Source organism: Anopheles cruzii, chromosome 3 (assembly GCF_943734635.1).
Source record: "Anopheles cruzii chromosome 3, idAnoCruzAS_RS32_06, whole genome shotgun sequence".
Classification (NCBI taxonomy): Eukaryota; Metazoa; Arthropoda; class Insecta; order Diptera; family Culicidae; genus Anopheles; species Anopheles cruzii.
The window spans coordinates 1,218,950-1,238,715 of record NC_069145.1 but is presented as its reverse complement, the minus strand read 5'-3'; the positions used below and the strand labels follow the sequence as shown (position 1 = coordinate 1,238,715).

The 19,766-nt window shown below is 50.0% G+C and overlaps 1 protein-coding gene across 1 annotated transcript in view; it reads right to left on the bottom strand.

Annotated features, from left to right (window-relative positions):
- Positions 1 to 2,127: 2,127 nt before the first annotated feature.
- LOC128274550 (uncharacterized) overlaps positions 2,128 to 19,766 on the bottom strand; it is a 58,551-nt gene continuing 40,912 nt past the window's right edge. The window contains exons 4-7 of the mRNA XM_053012779.1: positions 18,677 to 18,760; positions 2,977 to 3,094; positions 2,715 to 2,902; positions 2,128 to 2,495 (exon numbers count right to left, since the gene is read on the bottom strand). Coding sequence (XP_052868739.1) covers positions 2,128 to 2,495; positions 2,715 to 2,902; positions 2,977 to 3,094; positions 18,677 to 18,760 — 758 coding nt within the window. The remainder of the gene's footprint in view (positions 2,496 to 2,714; positions 2,903 to 2,976; positions 3,095 to 18,676; positions 18,761 to 19,766) is intronic.

Below are 19,766 nucleotides of genomic sequence, written 5' to 3'. Positions count from 1 at the left end.
GGTAGGACTGGAAAATTTAAGTTTAAAGCAAGAAAAAGTAATGCCGGCGAAGATTGTTTAAGAAAATATGGAACAGAAAAAGCAGAATTTCCATCATCAGGAGTGGGACAGTAAGTTGATTTAGTTTCAAGTGCGGCGCGGTTTGTTTGGCCTCGAACAGAAATTATTGATTGCCGCCCAGATATTGAATTGAGAAATGTGTTTTTCGTCGTCCTCGCCTTCTCGGCATTTTCGGTGCGGCACGCAGGGACCATGGCCACCGCCGGCAGCAGCAGATGGCATAATTCAGATGGATTGCAGCACAATTTTTATCATTAGAATAATGTTGTTTACCGTCCGGATTGCTGCTTATGCTCCAACGCAAACGCATGGCAGCTGCCAAAAATCTTCTCCAGGACTGCTTTTTGGCATCGACACAGCCTTCTGTGGTTCACACAAATCGCAAGAACAATAATCGAGTGATGCTTGGGGAAAAGTTGGGAGCCGGATCCGGAATGATATCGATCGTACGTTACATATTTACGTTGTTCGGTGGGCGGATGAGTACGGATTGATTCCGGCGCCCATTTTATGACCTTCCTCCCACACAACCGACTCGCGACATAAAAGACGAAACCCCCGGGTAGTTCAATTTCTCCTACGCATTAGTCGTTTATTTTCAATTTTTATGAACCTTCACACATGAATCATGCTGCCCTCTCAACGCCACCCTCTGCGCCACCCTCTGTGATGATAATGATTTTCGATTCCGAGCGATCCTGACCTTCGACCCCGAAGAAGACCTGGAAGCCCCATGCCCTTTGTCTTGTTCGGGTTTTCTCGACTCCTCACGCCGACTCCGACTCCACACAATGATTGTAGGTTTTGTTTTGTTAAATGTTTAGTTCCATTGTTTGTTTTTCTGTTTGGTTTCGCTCACTTTTGATTTATACAGAGATTATTTGATTTATTCATCCTGCTCTGCTCCTTCACCGGCACCGACACCGGTCGGGTTGCCGTTTTTGGGGCTAAAATATTTCAAAACAAACCGAACAGAGTTTCTCGTTGATCTAACGCTTACGATACGCGCATGTCTGCCGGGGTTGAACGACGCGAAGGAAGGTCGTTGCGCCGGGTGGATCCTTAACCTTAGTTGGTATCTGTGGGGAATTCGACACGACCGAGTTGAGTTCACTTCATGTTCACTGTTCATGTTTTGGTTTTTTATGAGATTTCCTGTATTGCCTACGATTTCGAACTAATCTTTAGCCTCTTTTCTTACAGCTTAACTCCGCTCCGCTATAGTGTCGTAGTTGCCTAACTCAATTCGTATGGATTCGCTAAAAGGGAAGGAAAACCGTGGGGCCACCGTGCTTTCTCGTTCCCTCGCTCTCAATAATTACACACCCTCCCCGTTCGTTTGTTTGATTCAATCATCAACCGCTCATCATGTTCATTTGAGTGGTTTTGTCACCCATTCTGTTTAATGTAAGAGTTTGCCAGCGTCCGGCTTTTACTAAAATTTATTACAGTACAAGCGTAACGCTTCATGGGTTTGCCGCTCTGGTTCAACTAATTACTTTACACACGCCACTCGTTCCGACTGGGAAATTCAATTCAAACGGTACCACCACGCTGTAGTGTCCTTCAGTCCTGCATTAGGACACACATTCGCTCGCTCGGAGCAGCATCCACCAGCATCCTAAAACGTATTCGCTGGGACTCTATGAATCCCGCCACTTTATATCATTGTCCGGTACAGCCGCACTCGCTCGTTCGGTCGCTCCGACGTGGCCCTCTTCGCCTATTAATTATTAATTTTATTTTATTTTATCTGTAGTTTTAGTACTATGAAGTAGAAACTTAACATTTATACATTTACAGTTTTTCGGAACGAAAAACACACAGCTCGGTGAGTGTCCGGTGTCCGGCAGGGACCTGCCTAAACCCTGCATCTCGCAACCATCCAGTGCCTACCTCAGTGCCCTCGAATTCTCACTAGACTTTTACGGGACACACTATCTGTCTCTCACTAGTCCAAAGGTCATTTGCTGGAGATTCGGCACTGGCTCCGTAGCCCCGACACAACAACAACGTTCAGCGGATTCAGTGAAAGTTAGCTCGCAGTTCGATCAACGCTGGCGCCGATCATCTCCTCTGAGTCCGACTCTGATCCGGATCCGACGGAGCGATCGGTGCGGCGGGTCGGTGTAGTGGTCCGAGTGGAACGAACTCGCTACTCGGTGCAAAGCGGATCGCACGATGCCAGGTGTTGGCAATGGAAGCTGCCACAGCCCGCGGCTGCCGCCCTTCCAGATTGGCTAACCTTCGCAGGTGGAGCAGTAGAGTGGTGGTCGTCGCAGCGAGCAGGAAACGGGCCGCTACGAGCAGGTTTGATATGAAGTAGATCAACTTACTTAGATTACAACTATTCAATGATACAAAGAGAAGGATAAGTGCTTGATGTGTCGGACACGGCACGCCGCTGCTCGTCTGCATGGCAGCTGGGTGTTCACCTGCGGATGAGGCCAGAAGAAAAGGAATTATTTGGAAAACCTTGCGAAGTAAGGATCGAAACGATAGATAGAGTCAGTTCAAATTTCTAGATGAGTAACTCGTTCCGTTGCCATGACGGTGACGGAGTCGGCACTTCTTTCTAGAATGTCAGCGCCTACTCGTGGCATGCTGTCAGTTGCTAACAACATCATAAAAGACCACAGTCTACGCTTACTTACCGTTCAGAACGTGAACCTGTACACTGGCGGATATTGCACCGGTCGGAACGCAGGTGTAGTTGCCGGAGTCGCGCAGGGTGGCCCGGGTAAGCATGAGCCGGCTGCTGGTACCCCCTTCGGTCTTCTCCGTCTCGAGGCTAATGCCACCGCGAGCGGAATCAAAGTCAACGATCGACGATCCATGGTACCTAGAGAGAGGGACGAGTCGAAGTTGAGGAGTTGCCATGCTGGGAGTCAGATTGTCGGTCGCCGCATCACCTACCATGAAATGGACGATGCGTGGACATTCACAACACATGATAAGGAGATGGTGCTGCCCTTCTTGACGTGCACCTCCTGGGAGCCGATTATCTTTGCACGGGCCGCTGTTGAGAGAAAGTCTATAAGTGACGTGCAGCCGTGCCATGTTGGGGCCATGTTTTCGAGGGGGGGGCAGGGAAAAGAACGGACTGTTACTATATATTGGTGGCAGTCAGTGTGATTTAGTGGTGTACAATTCAAGGAATAATTAGCATGGCGCGCTGGGAGAATGGAGTAAATAATAAAATGGAAAATTCGAACACCTAAACAACGGCGCGGTCGGTCACTTCTGGTCCTCTGACATCAAACGGACGGATCACAAATTTGGTTGTAATTACAAAAATTAATGCACTTCCACGGCTGCAGCCAGGTCCCAGCTGCTCCGAACGACGCCGGCGCATTTGGTGCTCCCTCACTGGTTGGTCACTGAATTCATTCATTTAATTGGTAATTCCGGAGAAGCGTCTGGGGAGGGTCGGCTCTTGCGAACCGATTGGTTCCGGACGCCGGAGCACGAAAAGTGTCAATCGCGAATCAATCCCAGACACCAGCTGCAGCATCCAGGGTCCAGCTGTGGCACTTTTCACCAGCAACTGGCCAGGCTTTGGCCCCGTCATGCGGAAATATGAATCGCTGCGCGTTTGCCGGAAAAGCTGCAAGCTTGATATTTATCGTCGATCCTCGTCGAACCACGGCATGTCGACAGCTAGCCTGCAGGGCCACTCTGGACTCGCGCGGCCACTGAGCCCGGTCAGTGGAGAGTGCGCGAAAACTCGAGGGTCGATGCCACTCAAGCGTCCACCCGGCTGGAAACTGAAGAACGATGAATCTGGAATTTCCCTTTGAATGGTTTCCCCGAATGCAGTGGTCGCCGCCGCCCGCGTGGACATCATCACCGGGCGCACGGTCCGTTGCGTCAGTTGAAAGCTGGCAGGATCAGCTTTCAGAAAACTGCAACTTTTTGCACATTGCGTTTTTTTGTCCCCTTTTTTGTTTTGCAAAATCTGTGGCCATCCAATCTGAAGAGGAAAGTTTGTGAGAACATCGCCCGGAACGGAGCGGCACGTTGGGTCGCAGTTGGCTGCAGTAATTTCGACACGTTTCACAATCCCCACAGCCGTTCGACTTTTGAACGACGACGACGACTGGAACAACTGGCACGGAACCGGATTGCGTCCGTTGCGTCTGGTCTGCGCTGCGATGGTGCTTGTCGCAAAGGACTTCCCCCTTTTGCGCACCGATCCCTGGTGTTGCGCAAGCAATTGACCATCAACGCCAACGTACGCGTCCATGTTCCGGGGGGGGGGGGGGGCTCTGATCCGGATTTGAAGCCGGGTCCTAGACACGCCAGACGGCGACGCCAGAGCCGGCCCCTGTATCCTGTATTGATGAGTCTGTTCATATGACAGATTTGTTACGGTGGTTTTGCTAATCGAACTACGGTGGACACGAAACTATGCTACACGGGCAGGCGCCGGGAATGGGTTGGGTTTTCTCGAAATTTTCATTACGACAAATGGACCAGAGCGGGCGCACTGTAACCGTCTGACCCTGACGGACCGGAGCCGGACTGATTGACCGGAACCGGGCGGACAAAGTTTCCCTGGAACAGCCGAGAAGAATGTTTAATCAATTGCCCGGCAGTGTGTTCGGCAGTGTTCGGTGCCGGAGCCGCATGATTAGCCCTCAACAAGTCCAACAAGTGCCCCTGGAATGCCAGTTAATATTCAATTGAGTTGGATTGAGTTCGCCTGTTGACCGGCCCCGAGTGCGGACCTTTAGACACAGCAAATAGTTGCCGTCGTGCCTGGCGCTGGTGAGCCGTAGCGAACTATTTGGGCACGGCAACTTTCGAAGCTATCGGATTGTGTGTTTATTGGAAAAATGGGGCCATGCAAATGGATGAATTCCGCATGAGAGGAGCATTGCGTAGGTTTTGCTGCTGCTGGCGATCCTTTGTGCAGAAATCAGTTTAGTGAGAACAATGAGCTTAACCATGATTTCTAAATCGTATTTATTCGGAATGCCCATACCTTTCTCATTTTGTTCGGGTCCTAATCGATCGAGGACACATAGCTTTGATATTTTTCGTATTCGAAAACCCTTGACTGAACCAGAGCCAGATCGTAGCCAATCAAAAGGGCCATCTCTCCAGCGCTACTCCAATCGAAGGCCAATAGAACACTGGTGTACGTGGTTAGCCCGAAAGAAAGAACACTCAAACCTAATAAAGATTACCGCACTTTGTTCGCCGCGGCGAATGCAGCTTATCGATCTGCAGAACGATGCTTATGGTGGCGTCGGCGTGGCTCACGTTCCTCATTAGAGAGTGGCACGCCACGAAATTTCCGATGTCACGCCAGAAGTGTGATAAAAGACGGATAATGGCAAGATAAAGCAGTGGTTGGCGCACCAAAGTGGAGGCGAAATGGGACGCTGCTGGCCCAGTCTGGCTAGGACAGTCGCTGTAACAATAATGGAGCGCATTAAAAGTTCCCCTGCGCGGGCGGTGCCGAGGAGCACTCCCGATTTGTCGCGCCCTTGTCGCCAATGGACCCATTGGCTGAGGCCATGCAACAGCAGAAGCAACATGCGTGCAGGACTCACTCGCCAGGACGACGTGCCGCTGTGGCGTGCAACCCGGCGGCGCGCACGGTCCTGATCGATGATCTTCGCCGGGATAACGATAGCGGTCCTGTGGGTTGTGGGGGGGCCACAGTCGGAACAAAAGATAGACACAAACGCCATCCAAAACGGCAACAACACTAACGACAGAGAGAGAGAGAGAGAGCGGGTAAAGCATGACTGAACATAAAAATGCTTATCCCTCGCCTCGGTTTGCGCTCTGGATTATGAGCTTTTATTTGGCCGCAGGACGCAAGGGTGCAGCAGCGCAGGGAGCTGGGGCCGGCGGTTGTACTTTTTATATCTTTTAATATATGATTTACGATTGTCGTTTGGTGGAGATAGCACAAACAATAAATGGTTTTAAAAGCTACCCCCTCGAGTCGGGTTGCGGCCCCGGCGGAGAGGGGTCCAAGGAACGAGTCCTCGTCGTCGGTGAATCGATGTCGTTGCTCGGTCTGCGACTACGGGGACGGTTTGCAAACAGACCCCACCCGTGGGGGGCGACTGGTGAAGAGAAATGAAAAATACTTCAACAATCCTGCCGGCCGGGTTGTGGCGTGGCGACGGGGGGTTCGTTGTGAATGATTCTAATGGAGTTATAAAGCCGGCACAGCATCGGAGTGGAAAGATTTCCGAGTTCGGATGCGATCGATTGGCGGCTTTATCCTTTTGCGTGTGGGACTTTTCTCGCCTCCGTCGGGGAGTGTTTATAAATCATGATTGGATTATGCTGCGAACGGTGCGTGCGTGGAAATACGTGAGCCGCCGATGGTTGGTCACAGATTTGTCTACGTTCATTCAACAAAGAACACCCCGGCCAGCCCCGGGGAGTTAGAATGATGGCAACTCCGCTTCCAACACCCGGGGACAGGACAGTAAATGAGTCAAGCTAAGCTTGGCATAGAAAACCGGGGTTGTCTACGGCTTGAGCCTTTGGTTATGGATTATTCTTCGAATGGATTCGGAGCTTTTGTTCTAAACATTCGCACGTTTGTTTGGGGTAGTTAATCCCCTGTTATTTTCACCCTTCACAGTGCTTGTTGATTGCTGCTTGAATCATAAAAAGTGATTGTTTATACATGAGCCAACGACACCAAATTTACTTTATATTTCATTAATTAATTCATTAATTAAGAAAGGCAAGAGTTGCACATAAAACAATTTTAAATAGTTTGATTGATTTTTGTTTCTAAGATGACAGTTCGAACCCTGACAGTGCATCAACTTGTAGTACAAAACTTTAGGCTAAACTAACAAACTACTAAAAAAAAGTAAGTAGTAACAAAACAAAAATTAACACCCATCAATAAACTGACTGCTTGAATTATTTGCTTTTTATTTCTTCCACAAAAACGCCCAAAAAGAGTTCATAATTGAAAAAAGAGTTTTTTGCTCCAAGAGTTGTTCCAATGGCCGATTAAATCCTGAATATAATTGAAAAAAATGCCTTCCTTTGTGTTTGACAACCAACTGACATTTGATTACTACCAACGCGTTTTTGAATCAAAGCAACCATCGACCGTTTTCAGCCATTTCACGTGAACCTTCTAGCGTTACCGAACAGCCCAATTAAATTTTTGTTAATTCCCACGAAACGGTTAACGGTGAGTTCGATTTTAATTAAAATTCCTCAAAAATATCTCCATTTCCGATGTCTACTTGTCTATGATTCGTTCCTGAACGCTATCATCATCATTGTACGGCTCCCGGAATCGACGGAACCAAATTGCAGCGTATCGTAGGGCTCGGTTGGGTTTTTGTTTATAGTCCATTACTACTAAACGAGTCCATCTGAGCACGCAGTTAGCCCGGCACGTGATGACTGCAATCTGCTCCGACTCCGCTCCGACGACCCCGAGTCCGAGGCCCCTAACCCGGGTTTTCCGGGAAAATTGCAAATGCATCCGTTTGCCCAAAAGTTGCTGATGTACGCCGGAAAGCAGAGCCCGACTCCGGGAGACGAGCGACTTTCGGGATTCGGAGTGTGTGTGTGTGCATCAAACCGAAATAAGCACCGGTATGAGCGGGATGCGGAATATTTTGCATAAAAGTGAAAAATTAAAGAAACAGCAAACCATCAATTTTCGTACACTAACTTTTTCCTTCGCCCGGGCCAGGGATAGGATTTTCCGGACTGGTTCGAGAATGGTACCGAGCTGAGTGCAGGCGCAACACTATCTGCGACCAGCACCCTGGCGTCCCTTCACCCTGCCGCCGCCGCCGCAAAAAACCTGGGGAGTTCTTATCCGGTGTTTCTTTTATTTGGCGTTCAATTGAAAGCTCTCTTCCGGAGGGTCGGCAGCCGGGGCCTTTTTCGCCCGGAGTTCGTATCTCCGGGGGGCTTGACTTTTCCATTCATTTTCCCCCACCCGCGGGTCGGGTTCCGTAACGTATCATTATGTTTTTAGCATTCATAGCTCATACATAAGGCAGCAGCGAGTCGGGACGTGGGGCGCGAAAACTTCGCGAACGAGGCCGTTCCGGCCCGGCGGGGGGGACCGGGGCGACCTACCGGCCCCTCCCGACCGTACGCTTAATCGCACGTCTTGGAAACAAATAAATCCTTTGCCAAGTATCGTATCATCACAACGCCTCGCCCGGGACCTCGTTCCTCGGCTCGCGTGTGTATCGCGTTGGCCGGAACACCGGAACAGCCCGGAAGTGCCCGAACCCGCGGGGTAGTTTTTATTTGCCTTTTGTTCGCAAATGGCGCGCTCACCCCGGGACCCCCAGCGGTGGAAGAAAGCGCCAACCGAACGTGAAAGGAAGCAATCGATACGGCCACAACGGCACTAAAAGCACCAGCGGCGCTGTTGACTTTGTAAGGGGCACAGCACGGCACGGAAAAAAAGTATGTTGCCGGCGCACGTAATCGAATGTTGACTGAGAGAACAACAACCGACCGGTCGGGTCGTCGTCGCGTGTGTGCACCAAAGCGGTCCGGGTACGGGTCCGGGACTCGGGCAAAAGTGTTGCTTTCTTCGGCTATCGGTGGCGGCGCCGGTGCCCCATCATTAATATCACTTCACGCTGCATAAATTAGAACCGACAGTGATAGTTCGGTCGGGCCCGGGCGCGGGCAGGGGCGCCGGCCTGTCCGGGAGGAAATATACTACTTTAATTTGAGTTTAATTTGCATGTCAACCTCTCAACCGGCCGCCGTCCCGTGTCTGTCGCAGAACGTTATTTATCGGAACGTTTGCCGTCGGCCGCTGTCGGTGTGTTCGGAAGGACCTCAAACCAATCGGCGTGTGGCGCACTGTGTGTGTGTGTGTGTGTGCGTAACTGTCCGGGGTAGACGGGTAGACCCGTCGGCATGTTGCTTTCTCGATTGACAATTTCAATTTTTATCAGCCAAGCGACGTTGTGTGTTGCGCTTTTTTCGCGCCCCCCCCTTCTATCGTCAGGCCACGCTGCAGCAAGGACCCTGTTTGGTTCCGGTGCACGGTTCCCACGGTCCGGTCGGTCTGTTGTGTTGTGTGTGTGGGGGCGAAAAGTGCCGAGCGCACTTTAATGATTATAAATTGAAAATGAATTTTAATGAAAACATGCAACGCGCTCTGACGCTGCAACAAATGAACGGCCGTGGAAAGCGGGACGCGGCGCGCGGGACGGGTTTTTATTTTTCCCTTCTCGAGTGGCGTTTTTGCTCCCGGACGTCCCGGTTCCCAGTGCGATTGCCACGGTTTGCTCATTTTCGTGTTTTTCCTCGTTAGTTTCCGCGACGACGGCGCGACTTCTCGGCTCGGCTCGGTCCGTCGGCTGCGTTTGATGTAGTTCCGTGGCGTGTGTTTTGATGTTTTGTGACGGCCCCGGGGCTGGGTGGCACGTATTATTTTTGAATCAACCGACACGATGAAAGGCGGTCGGTAGTGATAAAAAAAGGAACGGAGGACGAGGATGATAAGCATCTTAGGGCGCCGGACGGCCAGCGTTAAGCCTATCGCTAGTCTTTATTTGAGTTTTATGGTCTCTTTATACGGTTTGAATGTGTTGGTGTGAATAAATCAGTGTGTTCAGGAAACGGTTGCCAGGGTAACGGACACTCTCACTCACAGGTAGTCCACCTCACTATACAAATTTAGTAACTTTTTTAATTCTAATAAAATATTATTGATGCATTTATACAGCAAATAAAACTGATTTTAAATGCATCTCTACGTTACTGTTGAGTATTTTAATGCTTTCTTTTAGTTTAGGTTCTGCAATTGAACGAATAGTGCACGGTACTGAACGCGGTGAGAATCACCGCCTGCGCTCTCACTGGTGAGAAATCCCGTCTCACTATAGAAAACACTTGGATCGAATTACACAACTTTAATTAAAAAGAAATCCTTTCATTTTAGATACCGTGACCCACCGGCAACGTAATACAAGATCGTCAGACAGTCTTTTATAGAATTAGACAGCTAGCTCCGAATTCATTCACCACAAACAATACTTGCCAGCCAGCCTGTGGAGTGGTCAGCGACTGGAAGCCCGAATTGTGTGAAGTGGTTTATGTTGTGCTCATTAAAAATGCCATAAAGGAAGCCGAAAAAAAAACACACGCGAACTGCTAATGAATCGCTCCCAGAGGCAGTCGCAGCGAATCCGTAAAACCCACCGAGAACCGGCAGAAAATATAAACCCCCGTTGGTTGGGTGGCGCATGATGGATGCTCTCTCTCTGCTTCCTTTGCATAGGTCCCGAAAAGGCCAAACGCAGGGAAAGCCAGCAGCACAGGGTGGCGATTTTAATCTCGTTACGCTAGTCAAATTCCCCGTCGGTGTATGTGGAGCGGGCACAAAAAAATGTGAAACATTTTGATAGTGTTGTGTTCGTACTACTTTTTTTGTAATCACCCCGCGCTGCTTCTTCGGAACTCGCCTCCGCCACCGCTTCTGCAAGGTTTTCTCCGGTTTCGTAAGCTGATTCGTAAGCCGCCCGTGTACCCGGGCGTGGCAGTAACTCAATTTTGCGCTTTCCCCACAATGAAAAGCACTGCTGCGTTCCTTGTGTCCTTCTCCTTTGTCCGACTGTTTATCTTAATCATTGCCGAGTTTCGCCAACCGGAGTCGGAGTTTTCTCGCTCTCCCGGCTGGTTTCCGGGACCCAGGGCGACCGGCGGACCGATTGCTAACGATAATGAAATGTCGCTTTGCACCTGCAGCACCGGAAGCCGCGGGTCATAACTCAGGCGCAGAGCCAGGAGGCAAAGTTCCTCCTCCGGAAAACACGCTCCGCTGCAGGGTCCTGATCCACTGAGTGCGCACCCACGCCCGGTATCCTTATTGATGGGGCCACACAGTGGTGGACCACTTTTTGCCCGTTGGCCGATTGTTGGCCAATTTAAGAGAGAGAATGACAAAAACAGTCGAGCTATGCCTCAGAAAGTCAGTTCAGTTAATTCAACCACCGAAAGGCGGAAAGGTTTAATGGGTGGAAAATAAAGTTATGCAGTTCCCCCCGGTGTGTGTGTGTGATGATGGGTGTTATAATATCATTATAATTATCCCGGGGATAGTCCGGAACATGGCCACCAGGCCATGGCAGGCAGGCAGGCGAAGCTACACGAAATTCAGGATTTTGCATTGTGCATGTCGACCCCAAATTTCCACTTTTTTGTGCCGCTTTTCTAGCCACCCGAAGCCTGAATTGTCCCCACCGTTCTCGCCGTCGTCGTGGCCCCGGGAATTCGGATATCCGCCCGCTATCGACCGAGAAGCGGGTGGCAGCCGGATCACTGGGATTGGAGTTGATAAAGGTGAACTTTTCACTTCGCGCACGAGAACTTTTGGCCCCGGTGCGGTGCGCGCTGTACAAACAAATTGAATCACCGGAAGGTGAGCTCCGATCCAAAGGACCCCCCTCAATTTTCTAACTATTTTCAGGCCGGCGAGAGAGGGCCCACGTGAGCCGAAACAACAACAAACTACATCATCGTGACCCGAAACCGACCGGCGGATGGTTTGGTATTTGATAAATTGCTTAAGCAAATTTTAAAACGTACACCGGACCATAAATAATGCCATTAAAAATCACTTTCACATGCCCAGGACCAGTGGATCGCCCCCCTCGGGGAACGGCGGCCGGCTCTAACTCGTTCGGCGAAATAAACAAAAGCGAAACTTCAAAAACAACCCAACTACACGTGCACGCAGCAGGCTGTGGATGTAATCTATATATATAAAAGAGTACCGCGCTATTTTCTGTTTATTTATAACTCAAGAACGGCTGAACCGATTTGGCTGAAAATTGGGGTGAAGGTAGCTTAGATCCAAGGGCCCCAGATAGGATACTTTTTATAATCCGATCGCGTCACAATGAAGCCACAATACGCACAATGTGTTTTTTTTTCATATACTGCAACGGGACAGACAGAGCGAGCAACAGAAAACAATTGTTGGCTTCTCTTTCTCACTAATGAAGCGTTCCCCCACCCTCCTTTCCCCCTTCCAACAAATAAGGCCGTCGCGATCTCTCTCACTGAGGCGGCATCGACAAACGATAGACAGAGAGCGAAACAGCAAGCAATTGTCTCTCTCTTGCGTATGTTTACACTCTCTCTCGCAAACGCCGAATAGTTTGGCAAATTGTCAGCCAGTGAGAGAGCCTCCACTTATTCTCGCGATCCGCCACTGTGAGCAATTGTTTAACGACAAAGGCCAGAAAGACAGCGCAATACTTCTATTTCAAGCTTCCGCCCCGCTATTTAGCGACTATTCACATCTCATTTTATCATTCGCGTCGTAAAAAAATTAACGTGCGTGGAAATAATATTGAATACATTATTTTTAAGCACTTTCTTATTTCGATGAGTAATTTTAATCGTAGGGAAACATTTATCAGTAAGTATTTACTTAAAAATAGTTAAATTGTACCGTACAATGGTATACTACAATGGTCCATTGTACCGTACCGTGTCCAACCATTGTACCGTACCGTGTTTTATTTAAGATGCGTTCGAATGTTTGGATTTTTGTTTGTTTGGGAAAAGTGGTGAAGGGTTAAATTCGTGTCAATTCCAGAAATCCTGATCTTGAGATAAATGAGGAGATACCAGCTTACAGTTAAGAATGCCAGCGCCAAATCGTGAACTGAATGACGCATATAATCGAGATGTTTGGTGCATGTTGCGAGAAGTTTTGGAGGCGCAATGATTTTAGTGTCCTGAAATTTCCGCCAAACACTGCCAGTAATTCCAAGATCAGCTGACGAAATGAAGTTCTTCTCTTCTTATTGGACAATAACCGTTGAGCGGTCTTAGCCTGCACCAGAGACAATGTTAATCTCTGATACTCTTTCTAAACGTTCGTTTTTACGGGCCGGGTTGTTAGTCCCGCGCCAACCCCCCTGGAACGCCGGAATCGGGAATCGAACCCATGGCCAGCTGCGATACAGGGACGAGCGTTACCGACTGCTCCTATCACCGGGGGCCCATTGCCTCTGGGGCGAAACAGAGTTCGCCGGGCCTGCTAGTGCGTTTATAATGTCGGGGTTCACTGGGTAAAGGGTGTGCCCAGTGCCCAGCCATTAACGAACCGGGCTTTTGGGGATTTAGAAAAAGTTTGTCCATCACCGGTGGGCCCTCCGGAAAGCTCCCGTGAGGGAAGATAAGCCACCGACGGGCTACTCCGGGTCCGGAGATCACAGATCATAACCGGCCGGTGGCTGCAAATTAGTCCCACGAAGTGCTACGCGAAGCGCGATCGATTGTAATAAATGCGGCGTGATTAAGGTGGATTTGATTTATTGGCCCGACCGGCCCCTCGACCAATCGGAACCTAATCCGGCCCGGCGTGCTCCGTATGGTGCTCCGTTTTTATGTACCGCCGCTGGCCGGATGATAAGTTATTTTCCGGTTCGTGTTGCATCGACCCCGCAGGCTCTCTGGCCGACATGTCACAGCCCGGGACTGCCCCGGGAGCCGGGATTAAATGGGCAGTGTTCAATTAAACGGGTTATAGTTATTAACTGCACCGGTCGGGCGGTCGGCCGGCCTGCGCCTGCGAGAGTTTGTTGATGGTATTAAACAATTTATCGGTGAAAATCGAGTGCAGTTTGCTAAAGTCCCACCACCACCAGGTGGCCAGTTTTTTGTTTGTTGCACGCCCGCCCGGTCAGATAAATCCGTGAGTGAGTACGACGCTGGGGCTCACGGTGGGTAGATTTTAAGAGCATTAAATTAAGTGCAATGATCCCGTGCAGCTCGTGATCTCATAAATAGTGCATTCGGGCCGCTATTTTACATACCAACCAGGCGCGGGGGGCTCACTGGCGATTTATGCAAACGGCGCACGGAAGTCACGAGATATTTGTCAAAACGGCCTCGTCGGCCTCAGGGGCTCGAGAACGGAGAAACTGATGCGCCGGGTATGCGAGTGTTGCGCCTCCGAAGAAGGTTGGTTAGCATAAATCCTCTATTAGCGAGGTAAATTCTCGCCCTAATTGGGATCTCATCATCAGATGCGCCTTGGCCGGACCGACCGACCGGGGGCTTTGAAGTTGGCTCACCTGCTTCCGGGAGCGCCAAGGCGAAGATCGCACGGTACACGTGACACACGGGAGGGATTAGTTTCCGCCGGGCTCGGGCCCAACTAGCGACCGGGCTGGATTATTTATTCAAATTTATGATCGTTCCCGGGAGGATTGGCGCGCGCCCGCTGATGATGGTCGCACCTCACCAGAGCGCCGAGCGCACCATCATTAGAGCCGCGTGGGGACGAAGCGAAGCGCAACATATTTATGCACACGTGCCGTGGCCACGGGGTGGAACACGGTCGCTTATTTATCATTTGCCATTGTTTTGACGTTTAAGTAATTGCGATCTGCATTCGGTGAAGCGCGGCGCTAGGTTCCTAGCTGTTGGAGCTGTTGGAGTGCCATTTGTGGTGGCATCAATCCTTCCGCTAGTGTGGCAACTTTTGCCGTGCCTTTTTTTTCGCCGTCGTTCCCGGTCGCTGGGACTGCGAAGCGAACGTAAGCTCCACACGTCGTTTAGGTTTAGTGAAATATAAATGTATACTTAAGCCGCACCGGGGGACCGTGTGTTGGGGTGCTCCCTGTTGGACCCTGCTCCGTCCGTTACTTACAGGAGCCGCCGTAGCTCAACAGATGGCGAGTGGCGTTCGAGAACTGCCTTGATCCGCCAGTTGTAAAAAAAAATGGAACCCGCGAACACAATGGCAGAGCATAAAGAAAAAAAGACAAAACAAACCCTTTCCGAGATTCCCACATAAAACGAATGATTTATTGCACACACTGCAGCAGCAGCAGCAGCACGGATTATGTCGCCTGTTGTTGTTGCTGCCGCTGCTGCGAGGGATACGATTTCGCGTACGAAAAACTGAAGCCCACACTTCTTCTGGCCTCTGGCCGGGGTGGAAAGCAATAACAAACTGGCGGCTTTCGGTAATATGGTGTCCGCCTTTTAAACTAGCGGCTCCCATCGTGGCTCCCAAAGTTTCCTTCCCCGACGACTTACCGATTCGTGGACGGGAAGTTGCCAGCGCGAGACCAGTAGTTCTTGGTGCCCAAAATAAAAACTCTGTGTTCCGTGCCACTCACGGCACGGTCGCCCGATCCGGGGTCCGGAACATTTGCATAATAGATAAAGTTTCCCCACCGCCCGAGCCGTCCGGATTTTGTTGGGAACGCTGGTGCGTCTCGCTGTAAACGTCACGCATCCGACAGCGCGGCGCTCGAGGTTAAAAAGATTACGAATTATTCATATTTTCATGTCATCTTTTCGACTGACGGGTTCGCACTATCGCGGTTCCCCCAATCGCTGATCGCCGCACAGTTATTAAACACTTTTTCCTACAATCGACACAAATCGGCCACCGGGCGAAAGTGCAGGGAAAAATAGGAAATTGAAAACCGGGCGCGGGGCGGTTTCTTTCGTTTCACTTTTTGACGTGGACTAGTTTTTCCGTTCCGTCTTCCGTCCCCTAGTTTGGTGGCCGGCTGCGCGCGCCGTGGCGCCTGGCGTTGGCGATGAATTATGGCCATTATTGTTGCTGTCAGTGGTTCGGTTTCGAAAGCAGCGCACCGGACGACCGACGGAACGGACGGAACAAATTTGTAACTCGTTTGGCTATCGCACTCGGTTTGGAGTCGGCCACCGGGGCGGACCGGGCACCGGACGGCTGAGAGTTGGATGCAGGGCTGGGTGCAATGATTGTGAAGAATTACTTTTGCGAATATGAATAATGGTGCTCTGCATTCAAATGAATCATTCCGCCAAAGACCGACCCATAGGTTACCCCCCCCCTCACGGGAGGGCTCCATTTTTTCTGGGGACACGACGTCGGAAACTTTGTCCCCTCGAAGACTTGTCCGGATACTAGAAGTCCGAGTGTATCAAACCGGCGGGTTTACGGCCCGGCGAGTCGACCCGAACCGAATATTATTCGGTCCCCCACGGAAAAGTGTGTGTGTGTGTAATTTAAGGGCTGCCAACTTGCAGATAACCACACCAAATAACCTCATTTCCTGGTGTTTGGCAGCAAAAAATCGTTTATCGCGCTGCTTATCGCCACACAGAGGGTGTTTCGCAATCATTATTTAATCCTAGCTACGGAGGACCTCCGTTCTTGGGATGTCGATTGGGCCCGAGGCTCTTTCTAATTTTAAATTTTCACCACCACCATGTTTTGCGCCATGTTTTGCGGCCCCGAATGGCCCCGGCGGGGGGGCCATTGCACAGTAGGGAATTTGTATGGGAAAGGCGGACATATTTGATTTTAGGAAGAATCTATGGATTTTTGTCAACGTTTTTGTTTTCTTTGCATGTGTTTCGATTAGATTCAACTTTTTATGGTTTTTTGTTATTATAAGGTTTTAAAACGCCTGAGCTATGCAATTTGAATGACACTAAAATATTTCAAGGCACAATCTAAACGCCAGAGCTATGCAATCTGCATTACAACAAAATGTTTCAATGGTTCTTCTGGAACAAGAAACCAGGCGCCTCCTTTTTTAAAGGAATTGTTTTCTTAAAATAGGAATTTGCTAAATTTGTCGTAGGAATTTGCAAAAAAAAACTTACTGGAAATCGTTTAAAATTACCTTAATTTCTATTGTAATGCCTCGTTTAGGTGTCTGGTCGCGAAGAACTTTTTTGCTGCATTACCAAAGATGAAAAACTGCATTTTTTTCGTAGTTTTCTTCACAAAGTCCCGATAAAAATGTATTAACAATGCAAAACGTAAACGTTTGATTATTTCATATCAAAGAAGGATTCATTACCTTTCGAATGATTTATAATATAGGAACATTACCGTTGCAGAACTGTGCTAACGATCGCGTTAAAGTAGCTGATAATAATTGGTTTTAAAGAGCCATTTTTATCACTGTTTCGTCTTTGACAGATGATATCTCGGAATCTACACAACATGGAAGGCTAAAAATTCGGATTTGTCATAGATAACTTGTCTATTTTACGCCAATATGTATAAACCGCCTGTTTTTAAAGTGACTTAAGATCGTCTTTTCCCCATAGTGCCCATTGGCTGGTTACATTTTCACACCACGAGCCGATGGAGGCGCCGGGTAGCTCACCATAAAGTTGTTCAACTTGCCCTTCCTCGCCAGAGGGCGGCTTACAGAAGCCCTCCACCGATGTTGCGGATTTCTTTTCATCCTCCGGTTTGCCTTCGGTGCCAAGAATCGAGCCATGAGGAGGGCGGTGTGTCTTTCGATGTTTGAGCTGTTTAAAAACCTCCGTTTGCTTCGGTAACCCTTACGCGTACTGTGCGAATCTTGTTACCCGTGGCCTGCTTCGGTGGGCGTTGGCAACGCCACGACACGACATTGATGACAACGATCTGCACCATCGGTCGGTCGGCAGTGAAAACTAGAACGAAGAATCATGACCCGCCAACAACGACACTTCCAACAACGCTATTGACTTCCTTGGCAGAGCCACCTGAGATGGCGTTTGGCATGACGGAGCCGACCATCGCCCGTCGCGTGGAGGACATTTTCTGACCATTTCGACGGCGCCGGTTCGAATTACACTCCTTTCACCCTTGTTTTTTTTCTGGCCGTGACCAAAGTGTCCTGGTGCGTCTCTTTCGGGTGGCAGCTTTCTTAGCCGCTTAGCACTCGTCACGCCGTATGTGGTGCTAAATGAGTGTGACTTGGGGAAAAGAACCCGGGACCGAGGCGTCGTGGCGTGTGTTTGCAGTGGGAAAATTAAATGACAACGACACACAAAAGCAAACGACACACACACACGACGCAGCGCAGCATCGCAGCTTTCTTCCCGCTTGTTGGCGAAAAATCCGTCCGTGGGACGTCGTGTGTGTGTGGGGTGGCTTAAGGCTTAAGCACAAACAGCAAATGACTAATGAAAATAAATGGGCCCCTGATAAGGATGAATGGCGGGCGGGCGGGCGGTCGGCAGTGGTGTCGGAGTGGGCCGCATGGGTTGTGGGAAAAAAAGCGGGACGAGGCACGCACCGGCGAGGAAGATGTTATTTCAGCCGAGTTTTTGAAAGTCATCAACGCCACACGAGAGTGCCACGGCGGGGCCACTTGCTTAAAGCCAACATGATGTGCCAACTAAGGACCTCGGGGAAGGGAGACCGCCCGTGCCTTTTCGTGTAGTAAATGTGCCTGGCGGAAATCGATTCCGCCCGTCGTCGTGCCGGCGTTCCGGCGGTGTCGATGGGGCCGGAAAATTAATGCCATCTGCAAACAATTTGTAGCAATTGGAGGACATTTTATGGCCCCTTAAAAATGCGCTTCGGTTTCCGGCAAATGGGCACCCGGCAACGGAGGGGCCCCACTTGTTATCATAATTAAATTTTGCTTCACCCGGCGGAGTGGTGACAATTTATGACGCCGAGATGCGGCCGTATTTGGGCCAATTTTTTCGGAGTGAAAGTTTTTGCGGAGTGAACGAATCGACGGGAACGCGCTGTGTTAGGGGTTCGGGCTGTCACAATATCTGCGATTTCGGGCCAGAAGCAAGAAGCGAACAGGTGGGATAGGAAGGTGGGACGGACGAGGGCGAGGATTGAAGCTGAAAATATATGATCCATTACCTAGTCCACCACCGACACCGTTAAAGTGCTTTCCTCCGGAGCTTGGCCCATACTTTGAGAAATCTTGGGCAAACTCTCGTTCGTCTGTGTGGCATGCGGGCGAAAAAGAAAGAAAACAGATAGATAAACAGAGAGGCAGGTAGAGAGACAGGCAGAGAGAGAGAGAGACAGAATCAGAAAGAGAGCGGGGACAAATGTGGATCCTCAGGAAAAAACTCAGGAATTGGAGGAAAAATGAAAAATTACTTGTTTTGCTGGGTGCGCCGGGTCTACACACGGACACGGGTCCGGCAGGGACACGGAACGGAACCGGGACGGAACCGGGACGGTGTGAAACCCGGAAAGGTTGAACATAAAATCCTCGCCTCGCCTCGACACGCGTGTGGTGGAAGAACGGAACGGAACGGAATTGAGCCTTTAATGGATTTCGAGGAATGCCTAGTCCGGGTTGCGAAAGAGGAAAGATTTATTTCCCGCTCGGTGCGCTTTCTTCGACTGGCCGGGTTGGCCGGGATGTGAGACATTGTTTTTCAGGAAATTTATCTGTTATCGGAAGGTGTCAGTCGGTGTGGTTTGCAAAACTAATGTTTTAGTTTTGCTTCCCCCCCGGGGGTGGCGGTGCCAAAATAAATCAGATAGGGGGTGACTGATATAGTGTGCCCGAGATATGGCCGCGTATGTAAAATGAGAGCGGCACAGACTGAGGACGGATCAAACCGATCCGACGGTGATGCGGGACCTTCGGAGCAAAGGTTACGCAACTTCAACGCAGCGCAGAAATTCAGTGTATGTTAATCAATCGGTACGTGCCGTTTTGGGAAGGACATCGTCAGAGTATCGAACTCGAAAAGTTGATTATCAAGATTCAATTCTTCAATGGGTTCCGTCTCGTGGAAAGGAATACAGTCTTTTTGCCCCCCTCCCGGACTAATGCGCGTATTGTCCAGAGGCATCTTCATCCCGTTGTTAGGTGGCGTTCTTCGGTTGGTGCTAAAAGGAAAGCGGTCCGGCCCCGGGAACAGCCACCGACGGCAGCGGCAGGAGAAGGTCGGAATAGGAAGCCCCCAGGAAGCTCGGCAAAACGGAAAAG